The sequence below is a fragment of the Oncorhynchus kisutch genome, linkage group LG19, assembly GCF_002021735.2.
Source record: "Oncorhynchus kisutch isolate 150728-3 linkage group LG19, Okis_V2, whole genome shotgun sequence".
Classification (NCBI taxonomy): Eukaryota; Metazoa; Chordata; class Actinopteri; order Salmoniformes; family Salmonidae; genus Oncorhynchus; species Oncorhynchus kisutch.
The window spans coordinates 6,388,193-6,406,756 of NC_034192.2; the positions used below are offsets into that span (position 1 = coordinate 6,388,193).

General features: G+C 41.7%; 3 protein-coding genes across 3 annotated transcripts; 2 read left to right on the forward strand and 1 right to left on the reverse strand.

Annotated features, from left to right (window-relative positions):
* The first annotated feature begins 1,411 nt into the window (after positions 1-1,411).
* Positions 1,412-5,803, forward strand: LOC109864335 (V-type proton ATPase subunit E 1-like). Its single transcript, XM_020452060.2, has 10 exons — positions 1,412-1,571; positions 1,675-1,734; positions 2,401-2,466; positions 2,735-2,844; positions 3,109-3,175; positions 3,296-3,385; positions 3,794-3,862; positions 3,966-4,060; positions 4,233-4,320; positions 4,585-5,803. The coding sequence occupies exons 2-10, from the start codon at positions 1,702-1,704 to the stop codon at positions 4,645-4,647; spliced, it is 681 nt and encodes a 226-aa protein (XP_020307649.1). The 5' UTR covers positions 1,412-1,571; positions 1,675-1,701; the 3' UTR covers positions 4,648-5,803.
* Positions 5,804-7,607: 1,804 nt separating this feature from the next.
* LOC109864544 (adenosine deaminase 2-A-like) lies at positions 7,608-14,776 on the forward strand. Its single transcript, XM_031798223.1, has 8 exons — positions 7,608-7,901; positions 7,988-8,198; positions 8,296-8,510; positions 8,657-8,780; positions 8,896-8,980; positions 12,084-12,227; positions 12,439-12,641; positions 14,505-14,776. Exons 1-8 carry the CDS (start codon positions 7,646-7,648, stop codon positions 14,602-14,604), a joined length of 1,338 nt encoding a protein of 445 aa, XP_031654083.1. The 5' UTR covers positions 7,608-7,645; the 3' UTR covers positions 14,605-14,776.
* A 44-nt stretch (positions 14,777-14,820) lies between these two features.
* Positions 14,821-18,282, reverse strand: LOC109865002 (polypeptide N-acetylgalactosaminyltransferase 18-like). Its single transcript, XM_020453110.2, has 4 exons — positions 18,100-18,282; positions 15,505-15,600; positions 15,209-15,373; positions 14,821-15,093 (listed from the first exon to the last, which is right to left on the reverse strand). The coding sequence occupies exons 1-4, from the start codon at positions 18,136-18,138 to the stop codon at positions 14,959-14,961; spliced, it is 435 nt and encodes a 144-aa protein (XP_020308699.2). The 5' UTR covers positions 18,139-18,282; the 3' UTR covers positions 14,821-14,958.
* Positions 18,283-18,564: the final 282 nt, after the last annotated feature.

Below are 18,564 nucleotides of genomic sequence, written 5' to 3' on the forward strand. Positions count from 1 at the left end.
CAGAACTGTAACTAGGCCACTCAGGAACTTTACATGTCATCTTGGTAAGCAACTCCAGTGTATATTTGGCCTTGTGTTTTTTCTACCTGTGCTTAACACTATTTTGTTTATTTTTTATCCTAAAAAGCTCCCTAGTCCTTGCCGATGACAGGCATACCACAACATGATGCAGACACCACCATGCTTGACAATATGTATAGTCCTCAGAAATGTGTTGTGTTGGATTTGCCCCAAACATAACACTTTGTATTCAGGACATAATGTTAATTTCTTTGCCACATTCTTTGCAGTTTTACTTTAGTGCCTTATTGCAAACAGGATGTATGTTTTTATAATATTTGTATTAGTATTGTGGAGTAACTATAATGTGGATCCATCCTCAGTTTTCTCCTATCACAGCCAGTAAACTCTGTAACAGTTTTAAAGTCACCATTTGCCTCGTGGTGAAATACCTGAGCGGTTTCCTTCCTAGCCGGCAACTGAGTTAGGAAGGATGCCTCTATCTTTGTAGTGACTGGATGTAATGATACACCATCCAAAGTTGAATTAATAACTTCACCCTGCTCAAAGAGATATTCAACATCTGCTTTTTTATATTTACCCATCTACCAATAGGTTCCCTTTTGTGCGAGGCATTGGAAAACCTCACTGGTCTTTGTGGAATCTGTGTTTGAAATTCACTGCTCGACTGAGTGACCTTACATATAATTGTATGTGTGTGATATGGAGATTAGGTAGTCATTAAAAAACAATGTTAAACAATATTATTGCACACAGAGTGAGTCCATGGAACTTGTTAAGCAAATGTTTACTCCTGAACTTATTTAGGCTTACCATAACAAAGGGGTTTGAATACTTCCTTTGAAGTACTATTTAAGTATTTTGGGGGGGTATCTGTACTTTACTTTACAATTTATATTTTTGACTACTTTTACTTATACTTCACTAGATTCCTGAAGAAAATAATGTACTTTTTACTCTTTACATTTTCCCTAAGACCCAAAAGTACTCATTACGTTTTGAGTGCTTAGCAGGACAGGAAAATTGTCCAATTCAGGCACTTATCAAGAGAACATCCCTGGTCATCCCTACTGCCTCTGATCTGGCGGACTCACTAAACAAACACAAATGCTTCATTTGTAAATGATGTTTGGAGTGTAAAAGAAAATGGTGGCGTCTGGTTTGCCTAATATAAGGAATTTGAAATTAGTTATACTTTTACTTTTGATACTTAAGTACATTTGTGTACAAGTGACTTTCACTTTTACTTGAGTCATTTAGGTATCTTTACTTTTACTTAAGTATGACAATTGGGTACTTTTTCCACCACTGTTTATTAGATATTTTACAAATGTATCCACTGCACTCACTCGTTTTTGTTAATATATACCCCTAACTTAACGTAGCAGGCATGATATACAGTGCCAGTCGTGTCTGCTCATCACTCGTGTTACTGGTGGGTGAGACCGGAAGTAAACATCATGTGACGTTGAAAATCAGCTGATCCAGCGTAGACGTCTTTAGTCACGACTACAACGATTAATCCATACATTCCTGGCTGTATTTCACTGGTATTTCATGAATTGATTGATACATCGCACTAAAGGATTTACAATATTGAAAACCATGTTGCATTTATTGTATTTAAATCACGGTGTTTATATTTTATTCAAGGAAACAAGATACTAGACTGCTGCAACCATGGCGCTCAGCGATGCCGACGTTCAGAAGCAGGTACATTGCAATTACAGCCTTTTAACCTTAATCCAACTTCTGCTATATTAAGGCATTTTTCCTTTCCAATTATAAATGTTTGCAACTGTATATTTGTAAGGAGCATAATTGTGATTTTATTATGCCAAGGTTGTCCTTGAAAATAAATCAGAAATACTTCTACTAAAATACTATCACAATGTCTAGTATAATTAGGATGTTTAATTGTTAATACATTTAATTGAGACATCTAATTGCACAATACATTTACTCAGTGCTGTATTTGTGAGGTAGAGATGCAATATATGGTCACATGATGGTAAAAACCCATGGTCAGTGGAGGAACTTGAGTGATCCTGGGTGTCTTGTCTCACCAACCCTTCTCATGCACTGTATGTAAAGTAGAATAGATTAGGAGGCTTCATAATTACATTTCCCTCTGTAGTTTATGGTTTAAAACAAGTTTTGTTAGATGAAAATGATGAAACAGAAATGTAAGCTATATACATTCCACACAACATGGTGGAACCAAAAGAGAAGTTAATTCATGTACAGAGCAATGAAGCTTTCTAAGTCTGCCTCTTAACTCTCTTCAGTATGAAACATGACTTGGAAAGCATGCCTAATGTGGTGAGTCTTATATTGTCAAATCATCTCTAATTCACACTGTTCTATCCCCCTGTATAGATCAAACACATGATGGCCTTCATTGAGCAGGAGGCCAATGAGAAGGCAGAAGAAATTGATGCCAAGGTACAGTGCTTATTCACAAGTGACTGGCATAGTTCAGCACATACACATTGTGTGTTTTCAGCAAACACAAACTCAAAAGATTTGCATAGGCACGTTCAACTGAAATAAGAAAGCATGATCACTCCCCTAAGACATGAGCATTTACTGAATTAAAGCAATCATTTTAGTACCTTTTAACAGTTCTACTGGTTCAATGCTTCTTAAAATGTATCATAAAGACAGGGCCTCCTAATTGCATACTCTGAGTGACAAGTGTCTCCCCCTGCAGGCGGAAGAGGAGTTCAACATCGAGAAGGGCCGTCTGGTGCAGACCCAGAGGTTGAAGATCATGGAGTATTATGAGAAGAAAGAGAAGCAGATCGAGCAGCAGAAGAAAATGTTAGTTACTCTTTTTCTTTACAGCTCAGGCAGTGTTGCTGCTGGTCTCTCAGCTCCCTCAGAGACTTCCTCAATCTCTTCTTTCTCTGATGAGGAATTTGTCTGACACAACTTCCTTTTTAAGTATTCTAAATTTGAAGTCACATTCAGCAGCTCATTCATTGTAACAAGCACAGTATATGTTACAGTAGCTATAACTTGCAACTGCTTGGACTTGTGATGTGGTCCTGTACCACAGGTTTACTTACCTCTCTTCCTCTGTAGTCAAATGTCTAACCTGATGAACCAGGCTCGTCTGAAGGTATTAAAGGCTCGTGACGACATGATTTCAGTAAGTTTAATTTGTCTTGGCTGGAATATTGTTTTGTTCAAACACAGCCAGAGGCATGATGTTCTGCTACAGCAATGCATTCCAGGTAATAATAGGCTAACCATCAATGTGTGCACTCAGGAAATGTTGAGCGAGGCGCGTCAACGGCTGGCCAACGTAGCCAAGGACCCAGCCAGGTACCCAGCACTGATGGACGGGCTGGTTCTGCAGGTGAGGCCTTTTTTGTAATAATGCAATACTTGTCACTGACACAGTTTTATTGGGTTTCCCATTAACTATTGCTAAAGCAGCAACTACTCTTCCTGGGGTCCACACAGAACATAAAACATGACATAATACAGAACATAAATTGACAAGAACAGCTCAAGGAGAACGACACACATGTAAAATAAGACCAATAGAACACAACGCTGAGAGAAACAGAAATAACTATTACTCTAGGCCTACATTCATGTTACATTTTACATTCAGTAGCGTCTATCAGTTACACTCATGCAAACATGTCAGTATGCATTTACATAGGCCTGCATGTTGTTTAGGTCAAAGGCATTGTGCGGTGAGTTTCACTTTATTTGATGCAAATGTTTTTAATGTGTCTGTCGCTCTGTTCAATATTAGGGTTTCTATCAGCTTCTTGAGACCAAAGTGACCATCCGCTGTCGTAAACAGGACCTGCAGGTGCTTCAGGTTAGAATGATCCTTTTCACTTGGTAACAGTTCAATGTTGTTCCAAGTGTATTTCCTTGTATACAGGGTTGATGCATGATTCATATGTTCTATTCCTATTCAGGCGGCTATCCAGAAGACTATTCCCAGCTATAAAGCAGCAGTGAAAAACAACATTGAGGTTCGCATCGACCAGGACAACTTCCTGTCCCCAGACATGTAAGAGGACAGTCCCTTGTCTCAATGTGAACCCATTAATTTCAAATAGGTTTTACTTTGAATTAGTATTGATTGATTAACATGTTATTGAAAAGAATTTTCTTCTGTGGTCTTTCTAAGGTGTAAGTCAAGGGTTCATGAGTTAATTCAAAGATGTTTGTGTCTCTTTCAGTTCTGGAGGTATTGAAATCTACAACGCTGATGGGAAGATCAAGGTGTCCAACACCCTAGAGAGCAGACTGGACCTCATGGCTCAGCAGGTAAGGGCACAGGGACAGTCTCACAGGAACTATAGTGGCGCAGGAACTACAGCTAGCACATCTAGTTAATTGACATTTTTCCAATATAAACAACCAACAGTGTGAATATCCTTGCATAAAGCTATTGGCTTACCAAGATTCTTTAGATGTATACGCTGTGTGAAGTTTTGCACATGATTGTACTGCAAATTCTCAGATATAGTTTGGCCCTGTTTTTCATGAGGTTCAGTTTGGCACTAATCCAGTGTCCGTCTTTCTGCTCAGATGATGCCTGAGATTCGAGTGGCTCTCTTTGGTCAGAACCAGAACCGCAAATTTTTGGACTGAGTGTCTCCACCCATCGTCTTGAAGAGGAGTTATTTATTTCTGTTGTGTGAAAATTACCATTCCTGTGTCTGTGAGAAGAATTCAAAAAAACGCAGTTAAAAATGGAAAAGACACCATTTTGTTGTTTTGTCATGTATTATTGTATTTCTGTGCATCTTGGAACAGTATAAAAGTTTAACTTCATTGCAGATGTGAGTAGGAGGAGCACCTTTTGCACAGTGGTAATGGATCTGCTGCTCCCCCTGGGGATCTTGGTTTACACACCGCAGTCATCTTTATTATGATTGGCTGGACAGTAATCATTTCAGTCTGATTGGATAGAGTAATAGAGAAATAGAGTACCACAGTATGAGTCATAATTCCCATAAAACCTAGCAGTCAAACAAGGAAATGGTTCCAATAGTTTTTTTCACGTTCATTTTTCCCATAAGGGATTTTTAGAAACCCTCAAAATAAGGGCTGTGTTTCATGTAGGCTTACCTTGGCGTGACGTTTTGATAATTGTGTAAATGTCTCTAGGACAAGGTGACTTGTATCAATGTATTAACCTAAAAAAAAATGAAATTCTAATGTGGCTATAATAAAGAACTACAAATGCCATGATGATCGGGACGAGACTGCCGAATCTAGGCAAATGTAAGAATCTCGGATTTGAGAGTAAATAGAGCTGAATATATTGATAAATCACCTTGTCACAGAAATGTACATGGTTAACAAAACATCAACCCATGGTAAGCCTACAAGAAATACAGCCCTTATTGTAAGTGTTTCTTAAATGACCTAAGGGGAATACATGGTGGGGAAATTATTGGAACGTTTCATTGTTTGACCGTTTAATGGGTATTATGACAGCTCCACTGTGGGAGTCTATTGTAGCCAATGCATCTTGTATCGGTTCCTTATTTCATCTAACATCTTCCCCTCATGAAAAAATAGAATAAAACATTGCATAGAGTATTGACTCACCCATCACTATTTGCTCCCATCTATCACAATTTAAATGAAGTGATGCTGGAAAAACATTGAAGACCAACTATGTCCTTGTTGAATCCAATTAAGTTATTGATATGTCTTTGCTGTTGTATCATGAAACAAGGAAGGGTCCAAATTTTAAGAGGTTATTGTGAAAATGTTAAAGATTAAATCGATAGTATCAGTTGCCGGCTCTTTTTTGACTTACACAGATTTCTCTATCGTGCCACATTTTTTTGGTGACAGGAGTTGCACTATAGTCTCTTATTTATTAAAGTGAATCATCCATAGCCCCTCCAGAGAATCTCATGACATGCAACATTTGTGGTCTGCATTCTGCTGACTAGCAACAACCATTAAAGAAGTGGGTATACCACAATGGTATTGTGAGCCCGTCAACTCAGACTAAATAGCATAGTACTGGGGTAGTTTATTGAGAGGTTTACACACTTCAGAAGAAGAACGTGAATAAGGGAAGTGTACAATACTTTCCTTCTGTTGCTTTTCATTTGTAAGTATGCTTTATTAATGTAAACGTTGGTTGCATTCAATTGTTTGATTCAAGTTGTATGATTATCTGAACATTCCTGTTCAGTGCTGTGTTTCATTGTTCTTAGAAATCAAATTTGATTTGCCACATACGTGTTTTGCAGATGATATTGCGAGTGTAGCGAAATGCTTGTGTTTCTAGCTCCAACAGTGCAGTAACATCTAACAATACACACAATCTAAATTTAAGGAATGGAATTAAGAATGTATAAATATTTTGATGAGCAATGTTGGAGCAGCATAGATTAAGATATAGTGAAATAGGATAGAATACAGTGTATACAGTTGAAGTCGGAAGTTTACTAATGCCTTAGCCAAATACATTTAAACTCAGTTTTTCACAATTCCTGACATTTGATCCTAGTAAACATTCCATGTCTTAGGTCAGTTAGGATCACCACTTTATTTTAAGAATGTGAAATGTCAGAATAATAATAGAGAGAATTATTTATTTCAGCTTTTATTTCTTTCATCACATTCCCAGTGGGTCAGAAGTTTACATACACTCAATTAGTATTTGGTAGCATTGCCTTTAAATTGTTTAACTTGGGTCAAATGTTTCGGGTAGCCTTCCACAAGCTTCCCACAATAAGTTGGGTGCATTTTGGCCCATTCCTCCTGACTGAGCTGGTCTAACTGAGTCAGGTTTGAAGGCCTCCTTGCTCGCACATGCTTTTTCAGTTCTGCCCACAAATTTTCTATGGGATTGAGGTCAGGGCTTTGGAATGGCCACTCCAACACCTTGACTTTGTTGTCCTTAAGCCATTTTGCCACAACTTTGGAAGTATGCTTGGGTTCATTGTCCATTTGGAAGACCCATTTACGACCAAGCTTTAACTTCCTGACTGATGTCTTGAGATGTTGCTTCAATATATCCACATATTTCCCTACCTCATGATGCCATCTATTTTGTGATGTTACCAGACCCTCCTGCAGCAAAGCACCCCCACAACATGATGCTGCCCCCCCGTGCTTCACAGTTGGGATGGTGTTCTTTGGCTTTTAAGCCTCCCCCTTTTTCCTCCAAAAAATGCAAAATATGTAAAAAATAAAAAAATTAAGTGACTGTCATATTCTTTGTTGGAATGCTGGTGAGTTGCTGCCGCTCTGATTTCAAAAAGTTCTCCCCGGCTTTATGTAATAACACAAATTCCTGGGCTAATAATGTAAGAAATAATACATAGGGAACATTACAATATTTAGTTTAAGAGCATGAAGCACGGCAGCCCTATCCGTTGGTGCTATTTTCTCTTGTAGCATCAGCGTATAGGTTTACAGTAGTACCTTGTGTTCTAAATTACAATTTCTGAAAAAGTCTTTATTCATTTTTGAATAAAATCTAGTATTTAGTTGAATGAGTGGCCTCCTCAAGAAGGATTTCCACAGCCGCTTCTTCCAACCTCCAATGACACTGCAGGACAAGGTGGTTTTGCCCTCTAGAGGGAACTATAACATCACCCTCCAGTTGGCAGTTGTGATGTGCTGTGTTACAGTATGTGACGGGACCCCGGACCCCAGTAAGAAGGAGACGATGTTGCACCAGGAGGCCTCCAGGCAGACAGGAGGCCGTGTGCAGTTGACAGGGGCAGAGCAGCGGCTCGACACACACCTTCACAAGCTAAAAGAACAAGAGATGGCTGCAGCCCAGTTCCCTCCTGCCATTCACTTCTTCAAGGCACGGCGCCTCATCCATAGGAGTCCCATCTTTAGCCTGCTGCAAATGATGCCCAAAGGTAACACAGTAATACAGTCCCACCTCCCTACAAATGTTTTCCATCAATTTATGTATGGTTAGTACATTCTCTATGCTGGGTCACAGGGGCAGCCCTCCACATCCACAGCTCATCCCTGGTTGATTGGCTGGTGAAGAACATCACATACAGGCCCCATTGTTACATCTGCTTCACATGGGGCAGGTCTGTACGGTTCGTCTTCTCCACCTCGGACTGCCTCTACTGGCAACTGTTGAAGACCTTGAGAGCCAACATGGCGGATCCTACAGACAGTCCACTATATCATCAAAGCCAAGCAATACAAATAGGTGTCTGTGAATGAACACATGTAGTAGCAAAAAGACAACTTTCTTATTCATGGAAGGGTAGTTTGTATTTTTGGATGATTTTCCAGCTTGATGCAAAACCTCACACTATCCAATGATGATCCAAATACTACCTACCCGAGCCAGGATGCAGTATGGGAGAGATTTGAGATGGCATTCGTGGCCATAGCTGGGCTGGTCAGCTACGCTCCTGTGTTTAAAGACTTTCTCTACAAGGGCTTAGAACAGCTGTTTTATGACAACATCACGTACCTGGAACTAAGAACTGGACTTTCAAGGGTTCGTACTGTGGGCCTTAATTGAAAGTATATTGGGAAATGTAGTGGGCTGGAATTACATGTTACCTAGGCTATTTTAGATAACTATATTTTTTTCTTCCCCCAAGTGTTTTTGGTGTTTTGAACTGTTTTTATTCTGCACATTCTGCAGAAATACGAGCTGGAAGCAACCATGATAAAGCCTGGTCCTTGAAGACTTATCAGGAAGGCACTCACCAGTTTGTGGCTGAACACCCTGGCTTTCTGGGAGCTCAACTCATCATTTCTGTCCCTAGGTACAGTACAGACATACTATTCATAATCATTTCGGACACTATCTGTGCTTGACTGAGCTAGCATGTTGCAATGGAAACAACAGAATGATTGGCACTGCCCTTGTGTGCACCTTAGGGTTCTAAGTGTGTCTGATGTTAAAGCAGCTGTAAAAGAGGCCATGCAGAAGGATTTCCCAGAGATTGTTGCAGGATTCGACCTGGTGAGAATTCTCTTGAGGGGTAGAACCAATCATTATGTCCACTCATTACTGAAAATAAATACACAAACAATTTCCTGATTTAATACAATGTTTACAAACTTATTTATTACATTCCGTCTATATGACATACCTTGTAAAGTGAACTGTTCTTTTGTGGTTTTAGGTTGTCAAGCTCTCGACCTGCAGAGCTTGGAGTCACGCTGCCATACTTCTTTCATGCAGGAGAGACTGGCAAGCATAGGATGATTGATTTAAAACAATTGTGTAATGAACAAAAACAAATCTACGGTATCTGCACATTATTGTGATGCACTTATAGTATAACGTGTGTGTGCACGCATTCATACTTTCGCAGACCATGAGGGCACTGAAGTGGATGAAAGAATTCTGGATGCCCTACTGTTCAAATCAAATCAAATCAAATCAAATTTATTTATATAGCCCTTCGTACATCAGCTGATATCTCAAAGTGCTGTACAGAAACCCAGCCTAAAACCCCAAACAGCAAGCAATGCAGGTGTAGAAGCACGGTGGCTAGGAAAAACTCCCTAGAAAGGCCAATACCTAGGAAGAAACCTAGAGAGGAACCAGGCTATGTGGGGTGGCCAGTCCTCTTCTGGCTGTGCCGGGTGGAGATTATAACAGAACATGGCCAAGATGTTCAAATGTTCATAAATGACCAGCATGGTCGAATAATAATAAGGCAGAACAGTTGAAACTAGAGCAGCAGCACAGTCAGGTGGAAGTTGAAACTGGAGCAGCAGCATGGCCAGGTGGACTGGGGACAGCAAGGAGTCATCATGTCAGGTAGTCCTGGGGCATGGTCCTAGGGCTCAGGTCCTCCGAGAGAGAGAAAGAAAGAGAGAAGGAGAGAATTAGAGAACGCACACTTAGATTCACACAGGACACCGAATAGGACAGGAGAAGTACTCCAGATATAACAAACTGACCCCAGCCCCCCGACACATAAACTACTGCAGCATAAATACTGGAGGCTGAGACAGGAGTGGTCAGGAGACACTGTGGCCCCATCCGAGGACACCCCCGGACAGGGCCAAACAGGAAGGATATAACCCCACCCACTTTGCCAAAGCACAGCCCCCACACCACTAGAGGGATATCTTCAACCACCAACTTACCATCCTGAGACAAGGCTGAGTATAGCCCACAAAGATCTCCGCCACGGCACAACCCAAGGGGGGGGGCGCCAACCCAGACAGGATGACCACAACAGTGAATCAACCCACTCAGGTGACGCACCCCCTCCAGGGACGGCATGAGAGAGCCCCAGCAAGCCAGTGACTCAGCCCCTGTAATAGGGTTAGAGGCAGAGAATCCCAGTGGAAAGAGGGGAACCGGCCAGGCAGAGACAGCAAGGGTGGTTCGTTGCTCCAGAGCCTTTCCGTTCACCTTCCCACTCCTGGGCCAGACTACACTCAATCATATGACCCACTGAAGAGATGAGTCTTCAGTAAAGACTTAAAGGTTGAGACCGAGTTTGCGTCTCTGACATGGGTAGGCAGACCGTTCCATAAAAATGGAGCTCTATAGGAGAAAGCCCTGCCTCCAGCTGTTTGCTTAGAAATTCTAGGGACAATTAGGAGGCCTGCGTCTTGTGACCGTAGCGTACGTGTAGGTATGTACGGCAGGACCAAATCAGAGAGATAGGTAGGAGCAAGCCCATGTAATGCTTTGTAGGTTAGCAGTAAAACCTTGAAATCAGCCCTTGCTTTGACAGGAAGCCAGTGTAGAGAGGCTAGCACTGGAGTAATATGATCAATTTTTTTGGTTCTAGTCAGGATTCTAGCAGCCATATTTAGCACTAACTGAAGTTTATTTAGTGCTTTATCCGGGTAGCCGGAAAATAGAGCATTGCAGTAGTCTAACCTAGAAGTGACAAAAGCATGGATTAATTTTTCTGCATCATTTTTGGACAGAAAGTTTCTGATTTTTGCAATGTTACGTAGATGGAAAAAAGCTGTCCTCGAAATGGTCTTGATATGTTCTTCAAAAGAGAGATCAGGGTCCAGAGTAACGCCGAGGTCCTTCACAGTTTTATTTGAGACGACTGTACAACCATTAAGATTAATTGTCAGATTCAACAGAAGATCTCTTTGTTTCTTGGGACCTAGAACAAGCATCTCTGTTTTGTCCGAGTTTAATAGTAGAAAGTTTGCAGCCATCCACTTCCTTATGTCTGAAACACATGCTTCTAGCGAGGGCAATTTTGGGGCTTCACCATGTTTCATTGAAATGTACAGCTGTGTGTCATCCGCATAGCAGTGAAAGTTTACATTATGTTTTCGAATAACATCCCCAAGAGGTAAAATATATAGTGAAAACAATAGTGGTCCTAAAACGGAACCTTGAGGAACACCGAAATTTACAGTTGATTTGTCAGAGGACAAACCATTCACAGAGACAAACTGATATCTTTCCGACAGATAAGATCTAAACCAGGCCGGAACATGTCCGTGTAGACCAATTTGGGTTTCCAATCTCTCCAAAAGAATGTGGTGATCGATGGTATCAAAAGCAGCACTAAGGTCTAGGAGCACGAGGACAGATGCAGAGCCTCGGTCCGATGCCATTAAAATGTCATTTACCACCTTCACAAGTGCCGTCTCAGTGCTATGATGGGGTCTAAAACCAGACTGAAGCATTTCGTATACATTGTTTGTCTTCAGGAAGGCAGTGAGTTGCTGCGCAACAGCCTTCTCTAAAATATTTGAGAGGAATGGAAGATTCGATATAGTTCAACACCACACGTATTGGGAATGGGTGTTAGGTATGCGTAACTGGCTGTAAGGGAGTCAGGTGCAGGAGAGCAGAAGTTGGGCAGCCAAAGGAGCCTTTTATTTCGGAGAACAAAACACAAAACACACGGCACTAAGAATACTAAACACAAAATGGGTTGACATAACCCAGCGCAAACCAGTCTAGCGTGCACATACACTAAACAACTCCCCACACAGACATGGGGGGAACAGATGGTTATATACACGTCTAATACTGAGGGAATTGAAACCAGGTGTGTAGGAAAACAAGACAAATGGAAAAATTAAAGGTGGATCGGCGATGGCAATAAAGCCGGTGACGTCGACCTCCGAACGCCGCCCGAACAAGGAGAGGAACCAACTTTGGCGGAAGTCGTGACAATGGGTATGCCTTGGCACACCACCCACTGGCAAAGGAGCTCTCCAGGAAAGACAACGTGGCCGTGGAAGTATGCCCCATCTCAAACCAGGTAAATGCCACATTGTCTGTCAGTACTCATAATATTAACTAATTCCCATTGGTTAAATAAAAAAGCTGCACTGTACTGCACTGGGTATTTCAGTTTGATGACAGTAAAGTTAATCTTAACTGTAACTCTAGATTTCTCTGTGTCAGTTGTCATTAGTCCATTGAGTTAAATCAGTGTTGCCGTCCCTGAATCCCTGTGTGTCAATGACCAGGGGCTGAAGCTGGTGTCCGACCTAAGGAACCACCCTGCAGCTGTGCTGATGTCTGAGGGCTACCCCATGGTGGTCAGCTCTGATGACCCATCCCTGTTTGGGAACACTGGGCTTTCCTATGACTTCTATGAGGTGTTTGTGGGCATCGGTGGCTTGAGGGCTAACCTGGGCACTCTCAAGGAGCTGGCCATGAACTCCATAAGGTGAGGTCAAGAGTTGTTTGGAGAATTTCAATGTAATAGTATTTCATGTATCTCTATGGTATTATCTCTGTTTGCTCTGGATAATAAGTGTTTCATCTCTCATGGCTGTTAACATAGCTAGTTAGCGTATGGGTGATTGGGTTCGGAGACTACCAAGTGCTTAATTTGTAGTCGTGAGAAGTTTGTTTGACAAAGTTGTAGTTACAGTGCCTTGCGAAAGTATTCGGCCCCCTTGAACTTTGCGACCTTTTGCCACATTTCAGGTTTCAAACATAAAGATATAAAACTGTATTTTTTTGTGAAGAATCAACAACAAGTGGGACACAATCATGAAGTGGAACGACATTTATTGGATATTTCAAACTTTTTTAACAAATCAAAAACTGAAAAATTGGGCGTGCTAAATTATTCAGCCCCCTTAAGTTAATACTTTGTAGCGATTTTTGCTGGGATTACAGCTGTAAGTCGCTTGGGGTATGTTTCTATCAGTTTTTCACATCGAGAGACTGAAATTTTTTCCCATTCCTCCTCGCAAAACAGCTCGAGCTCAGTGAGGTTGGATGGAGAGCTTTTGTGAACAGCAGTTTTCAGTTCTTTCCACAGATTCTCGATTGGATTCAGGTCTGGACTTTGACTTGGCCATTCTAACACCTGGATATGTTTATTTTTGAACCATTCCATTGTAGATTTTGCTTTATGTTTTGGATCATTGTCTTGTTGGAAGACAAATCTCCGTCCCAGTCTCAGGTCTTTTGCAGACTCCATCAGGTTTTCTTCCAGAATGGTCCTGTATTTGGCTCCATCCATCTTCCCATCAATTTTAACCATCTTCCCTGTCCCTGCTGAAGAAAAGCAGGCCCAAACCATGATGCTGCCACCACCATGTTTGACAGTGGGGATGGTGTGTTCAGGGTGATGAGCTGTGTTGCTTTTACGCCAAACATAACGTTTTGCATTGTTGCCAAAAAGTTCCATTTTGGTTTCATCTGACCAGAGCACCTTCTTCCACATGTTTGGTGTGTCTCCCAGGTGGCCTGTGGCAAACTTTAAACAACACTTTGTATGGATATCTTTAAGAAATGGCTTTCTTCTTGCCACTCTTCCATAAAGGCCAGATTTGTGCAATATAAGACTGATTGTTGTCCTATGGACAGAGTCTCCCACCTCAGCTGTAGATCTCTGCAGTTCATCCAGAGTGATCATGGGCCTCTTGGCTGCATCTCTGATCAGTCTTCTCCTTGTATGAGCTGAAAGTTTAGAGGGACGGCCAGGTCTTGGTAGATTTGCAGTGGTCTGATACTCCTTCCATTTCAATATTATCGCTTGCACAGTGCTCCTTGGGATGTTTAAAGCTTGGGAAATCTTTTTGTATCCAAATCCGGCTTTAAACTTCTTCACAACAGTATCTCGGACCTGCCTGGTGTGTTCCTTGTTCTTCATGATGCTCTCTGCGCTTTTAACGGACCTCTGAGACTATCACAGTGCAGGTGCATTTATACGGAGACTTGATTACACACAGGTGGATTGTATTTATCATCATTAGTCATTTAGGTCAACATTGGATCATTCAGAGATCCTCACTGAACTTCTGGAGAGAGTTTGCTGCACTGAAAGTAAAGGGGCTGAATAATTTTGCACGCCCAATTTTTCAGTTTTTGATTTGGTAAAAAAGTTTGAGATATCCAATAAATGTTGTTCCACTTCATGATTGTGTCCCACTTGTTGTTGATTCTTCACAAAAAAATACAGTTTTATATCTTTATGTTTGAAGCCTGAAATGTGGCAAAAGGTCGCAAAGTTCAAGGGGGCCGAATACTTTCGCAAGGCACTGTATATGTCCAAGTAACCACGAATCTACCATAGATATAGCTCACTGCCATCACAGTTGAAGGAGAGAGGGCTGGCCATGTGGCGGAGGCCGTGGGATAAATTCATCTCTGAGAACTCATACAGTAATCCCTGAGCAGTCGAGGACGGGACTTCTTCAAAACCAGAATGATGTCAACTCAGCTCTATATGATGTCAATGCAGACACATATTCTATGACCCTCTTTGGTGAAAATCTACAGTGAATCAGTAACAAACCACAAATGAGTGTAAATACAGGAATCATATTTATTCTTTCTTTGCTCAATAGCATTTCACATTCTGTGAAGGATGTAAATCTGTCCCCATGAAGCTATGTACAACCAAAAGCTCACTAAGATCACACAGTCATCTCACTGATGACTACCGATTGGCTTTTCAAAGCATGATGATAACTCCTATAGTCCTGCTGTATTGTCTATGGTACAGTAGGCCTAGACATCTCAGTGTATCAGAAGTCTTTTATCACATTCTGTATTTTCCAGTGCTGCCCACTGCACTCCTGAATGATGAGCTGGTAGAAAGTGTCCTCGCCTGGGGCTATCTCCAGACATCTCTTTGTCTGTCTGTTCTGGATGGCTTTTCCCTGTAAAACACAGCAAACATTACACTGTACAACATCACACTAAAGTCATAGACATCTCCCATGTTTCCAACAGTTTATAAGCATCAATTTCCCTATTTAATGTTGGAGTGCTTACCTGTTGAAATTCCCAGAGCATGTGGAATCCCTTCTGCTTGGCCTCCTTGCACTCATACAGTCCTGGGGTTTGAGTGCCAATGTCCACCAGACAGCGATTACTGTTGTACTTGTGAGACTTGAAGCCTCCAATGTAGATCTCTCCGCTGGCTCGATAATAACAGTTCTGGACAGAGAGGATAGATATTTTGACAGTACTTTGCAATGTGGTATGGGTTGAATCCCGGCTCTGCTATGGGATGGACTATATTATACAACTAGTTAAATTCTAAAATACTAAGCAATGATTCTACAAACCTGTGGAGTAAAATAATTGCATCCATGTAAAATAGGTGTGTTCCCCGGAACTGGGACTTGATCTATACAGAGATCCATCTTCAGGTCATTGACCAGCTGTTGATTTTATGGATACAGATTAAACAAGTATACAAGTGCAAATTTCTATCCTGATAATGAGTTGGAATTATGACCCTGCATCCAATTGAAGAAGTAATTATATGCACCAAACACAGTTGGTGAGGAAATATACAGTGGGGCAAAAAAGTATTTAGTCAGCCACCAATTGTGCAAGTTCTACCACTTAAAAAGATGAGAGAGGCCTGTAATTTTCATCATAGGTACACTTCAACTATGACAGACAAAATGAGAAGAAAAAAAATCTGAAAATCACATTGTAGGATTTTTAATTAATTTAATGTGGTCATCCTGTCTGGGTTGGCGCCCCCCTTGGGTTGTGCCATGGCGGAGATCTTTGTGGGCTATACTCGGCCCTGTCTCAGGATGGTAAGTTGGTGGTTGAAGATATCCCTCTAGTGGTGTGGGGGCTGTGCTTTGGCAAAGTGGGTGGGGTTATATCCTTCCTGTTTGGCCCTGTCCGGGGGTGTCCTCAGATGGGTCCACAGTGTCTCCTGACCCCTCCTGTCTCAGCCTCCAGTATTTATGCTGCAGTAGTTTATGTGTCGGGGGGCTAGGGTCAGTTTGTTATATCTGGAGTACTTCTCCTGTCCTATTCGGTGTCCTGTGTGATTCTAAGTGTGTGTTCTCTAATTCTCTCCTTCTCTCTTTCTTTCTCTCTCTCGGAGGACCTGAGCCCTAGGACCATGCCCCAGGATTACCTGACATGATGACTCCTTGCTGTCCCCAGTCCACCTGGCCGTGCTGCTGCTCCAGTTTCAACTGTTCTGCCTTCTTATTATTCGAACATGCTGATCATTTATGAACATTTGAACATCTTGGCCATGTTCTGTTATAATCTCCACCCGGCACAGCCAGAAGAGGACTGGCCACCCCACATAGCCTGGTTCCTCTCTAGGTTTCTTCCTAGGTTTTGGCCTTTCTAGGGAGTTTTTCCTAGCCACCGTGCTTCTACACCTGCATTGCTTGCTGTTTGGGGTTTTAGGCTGGGTTTCTGTACAGCACTTTGAGATATCAGCTGATGTACGAAGGGCTATATGAATACATTTGATTTGATTTGATTAATGCAAATTATGGTGGGAAAAAAGTATTTGGACAATAACAAAAGTCTATCTCAATACTTTTATATACCCTTTGTTGGCAATGACAGAGGTCAAACCATTCCTCCATGCGGATCTCCTCTAGAGCAGTGATGTTTTGGGGCTGTTGCTGGGCAACACTGACTTTCAACTCCCTCCAAAGATTTTCTATGGGGTTGAGATCTGGAGACTGGCTAGTCCACTCCAGGACCTTGAAATGCTTCTTACGAAGCAACTCCTTCATTGCCCGGGCAGTGTGTTTGGGATCATTGTCATGCTGAAAGACCCAGCCACGTTTCATCTTCAATGCCCTTGCTGATGGAAGGAGGTTTTCACTCAAAATCTCACGATACATGGACCCATTCATTATTTCCTTACACGGATCAGTCGTCCTGGTCCCTTTGCAGAAAAACAGCCTCAAAGCATGTTTCCACCCCCATGCTTCACAGTAGGTATGGTGTTCTTTGGATGCAACTCAGCATTATTTGTCCTCCAAACACGACGAGTTGAGTTAACAAAAAGTTATATTTTGGTTTCATCTGACCATATGACATTCTCCCAATCTTCTTCTGGATCATCCAAATGCTCTCTAGCAAACTTCAGACGGGCCTGGACATGTACTGGCTTGAGCAGGGGGACACGTCTGGCACTGCAGGATTTGAGTCCCTGGCGGCGTAGTGTGTTACTGATGGTAGGCTTTGTTACTTTGGTCCCAGCTCTCTGCAGGTCATTCACTAGGTCCCCCCGTGTGGTTCTGGGATTTTTGCTCACCGTTCTTGTGATCATTTTGACCCCACGGGGTGAGATCTTGTGTGGAGCCCCAGATCGAGGAAGATTATTGGTGGTCTTGTATGTCTTCCATTTCCTAATAATTGCTCCCACAGTTGATTTCTTCAAACCAAGCTGCTTATCTATTGCAGATTCAGTCTTCCCAGCCTGGTGCAGGTCTACAATTTTGTTTCTGGTGTCCTTTGACAGCTCTTTGGTCTTGGCCATAGTGGAGTTTGGAGTGTGACTGTTTGAGGTTGTGGACAGGTGTCTTTTATACTGATAACAAGTTCAAACAGGTGCCATTAATACAGGTAACGAGTGGAGGACAGAGGAGCCTCTTAAAGAAGAAGTTACAGGTCTGTGAGAGCCAGAAATCTTGCTTGTTTGTAGGTGACCAAATACTTATTTACCACCATAATTTACAAATAAAATTCATAAAAAATCCTACAATGTGATTTTCAGGATTTTTTCCCCTAATTTTGTCTATCATAGTTGAAGTGTACCTATGATTAAAATTACAGGCCTCTCTCATCTTTTTAAGTGGGAGAACTTGCACAATTGGTGGCTGACTAAATACTTTTTTGCCCCACTGTATCCAGAACAACAGTAACATTTTAGTATCACTCACAACTCCATAACCAAGCAAGTCACCCAGGGGGTCTAACATTGGATACACATTGTCCAGATACCAATGGAAGGGTTTGCAGTTCAGACCCTCTCAACTTCTTCCTCTCTGAAACATCCCCAATGTCTGTGCCATGATCCTGTGGTGAGAAAGAGGAAGATTTGTAAATCAGAAACACAGGCTGTGTGAGCAATCCACCTATTATCCACTTGATGATGGCTTACCGCCATAATTTTACAAAGATCTTATGATCTTTTATGGCATTGAGTTATAAACCATTCTTATAATATTGACTGTCTAGTCTACTTATTTTCAAACACAAAGCATGCATAACAGCGATGATTGTTATTCCATAGGAGCAGCTGAACAAAACCTACTTTTTGAATGGTCTGTTGTGTACAGTACCTTCAGTGGGAGGTTCCAGGCGATGTTGACATTATGTTTGTATTCATCCATCCAGACCTCAGC

Bases quoted from the DNA above. Each gene is read 5' to 3' on its own strand.
- LOC109864335 (XM_020452060.2), top strand. From the start codon at position 1,702: ATGGCGCTCAGCGATGCCGACGTTCAGAAGCAG. The intron at 1,735-2,400 runs GTACATTGCAAT...CCCCCTGTATAG, and splicing joins ATGCCGACGTTCAGAAGCAG to ATCAAACACATGATGGCCTT. The intron at 3,863-3,965 runs GTTAGAATGATC...ATTCCTATTCAG, and splicing joins AGGACCTGCAGGTGCTTCAG to GCGGCTATCCAGAAGACTAT.
- LOC109864544 (XM_031798223.1), top strand. From the start codon at position 7,646: ATGTGCTGTGTTACAGTATGTGACGGGACCCCGGACCCCAGTAAGAAG. The intron at 8,981-12,083 runs GTGAGAATTCTC...CGGTGACGTCGA, and splicing joins TTGTTGCAGGATTCGACCTG to CCTCCGAACGCCGCCCGAAC. The intron at 12,642-14,504 runs GTGAGGTCAAGA...AATCTACCATAG, and splicing joins CTGGCCATGAACTCCATAAG to ATATAGCTCACTGCCATCAC.
- LOC109865002 (XM_020453110.2), bottom strand. From the start codon at position 18,138: ATGTTAGACCCCCTGGGTGACTTGCTTGGTTATGGAGTT. The intron at 15,374-15,504 runs GTTTGTAGAATC...CTCTCTGTCCAG, and splicing joins GCAATTATTTTACTCCACAG to AACTGTTATTATCGAGCCAG. The intron at 15,094-15,208 runs GTAAGCACTCCA...TGTGTTTTACAG, and splicing joins TGCTCTGGGAATTTCAACAG to GGAAAAGCCATCCAGAACAG.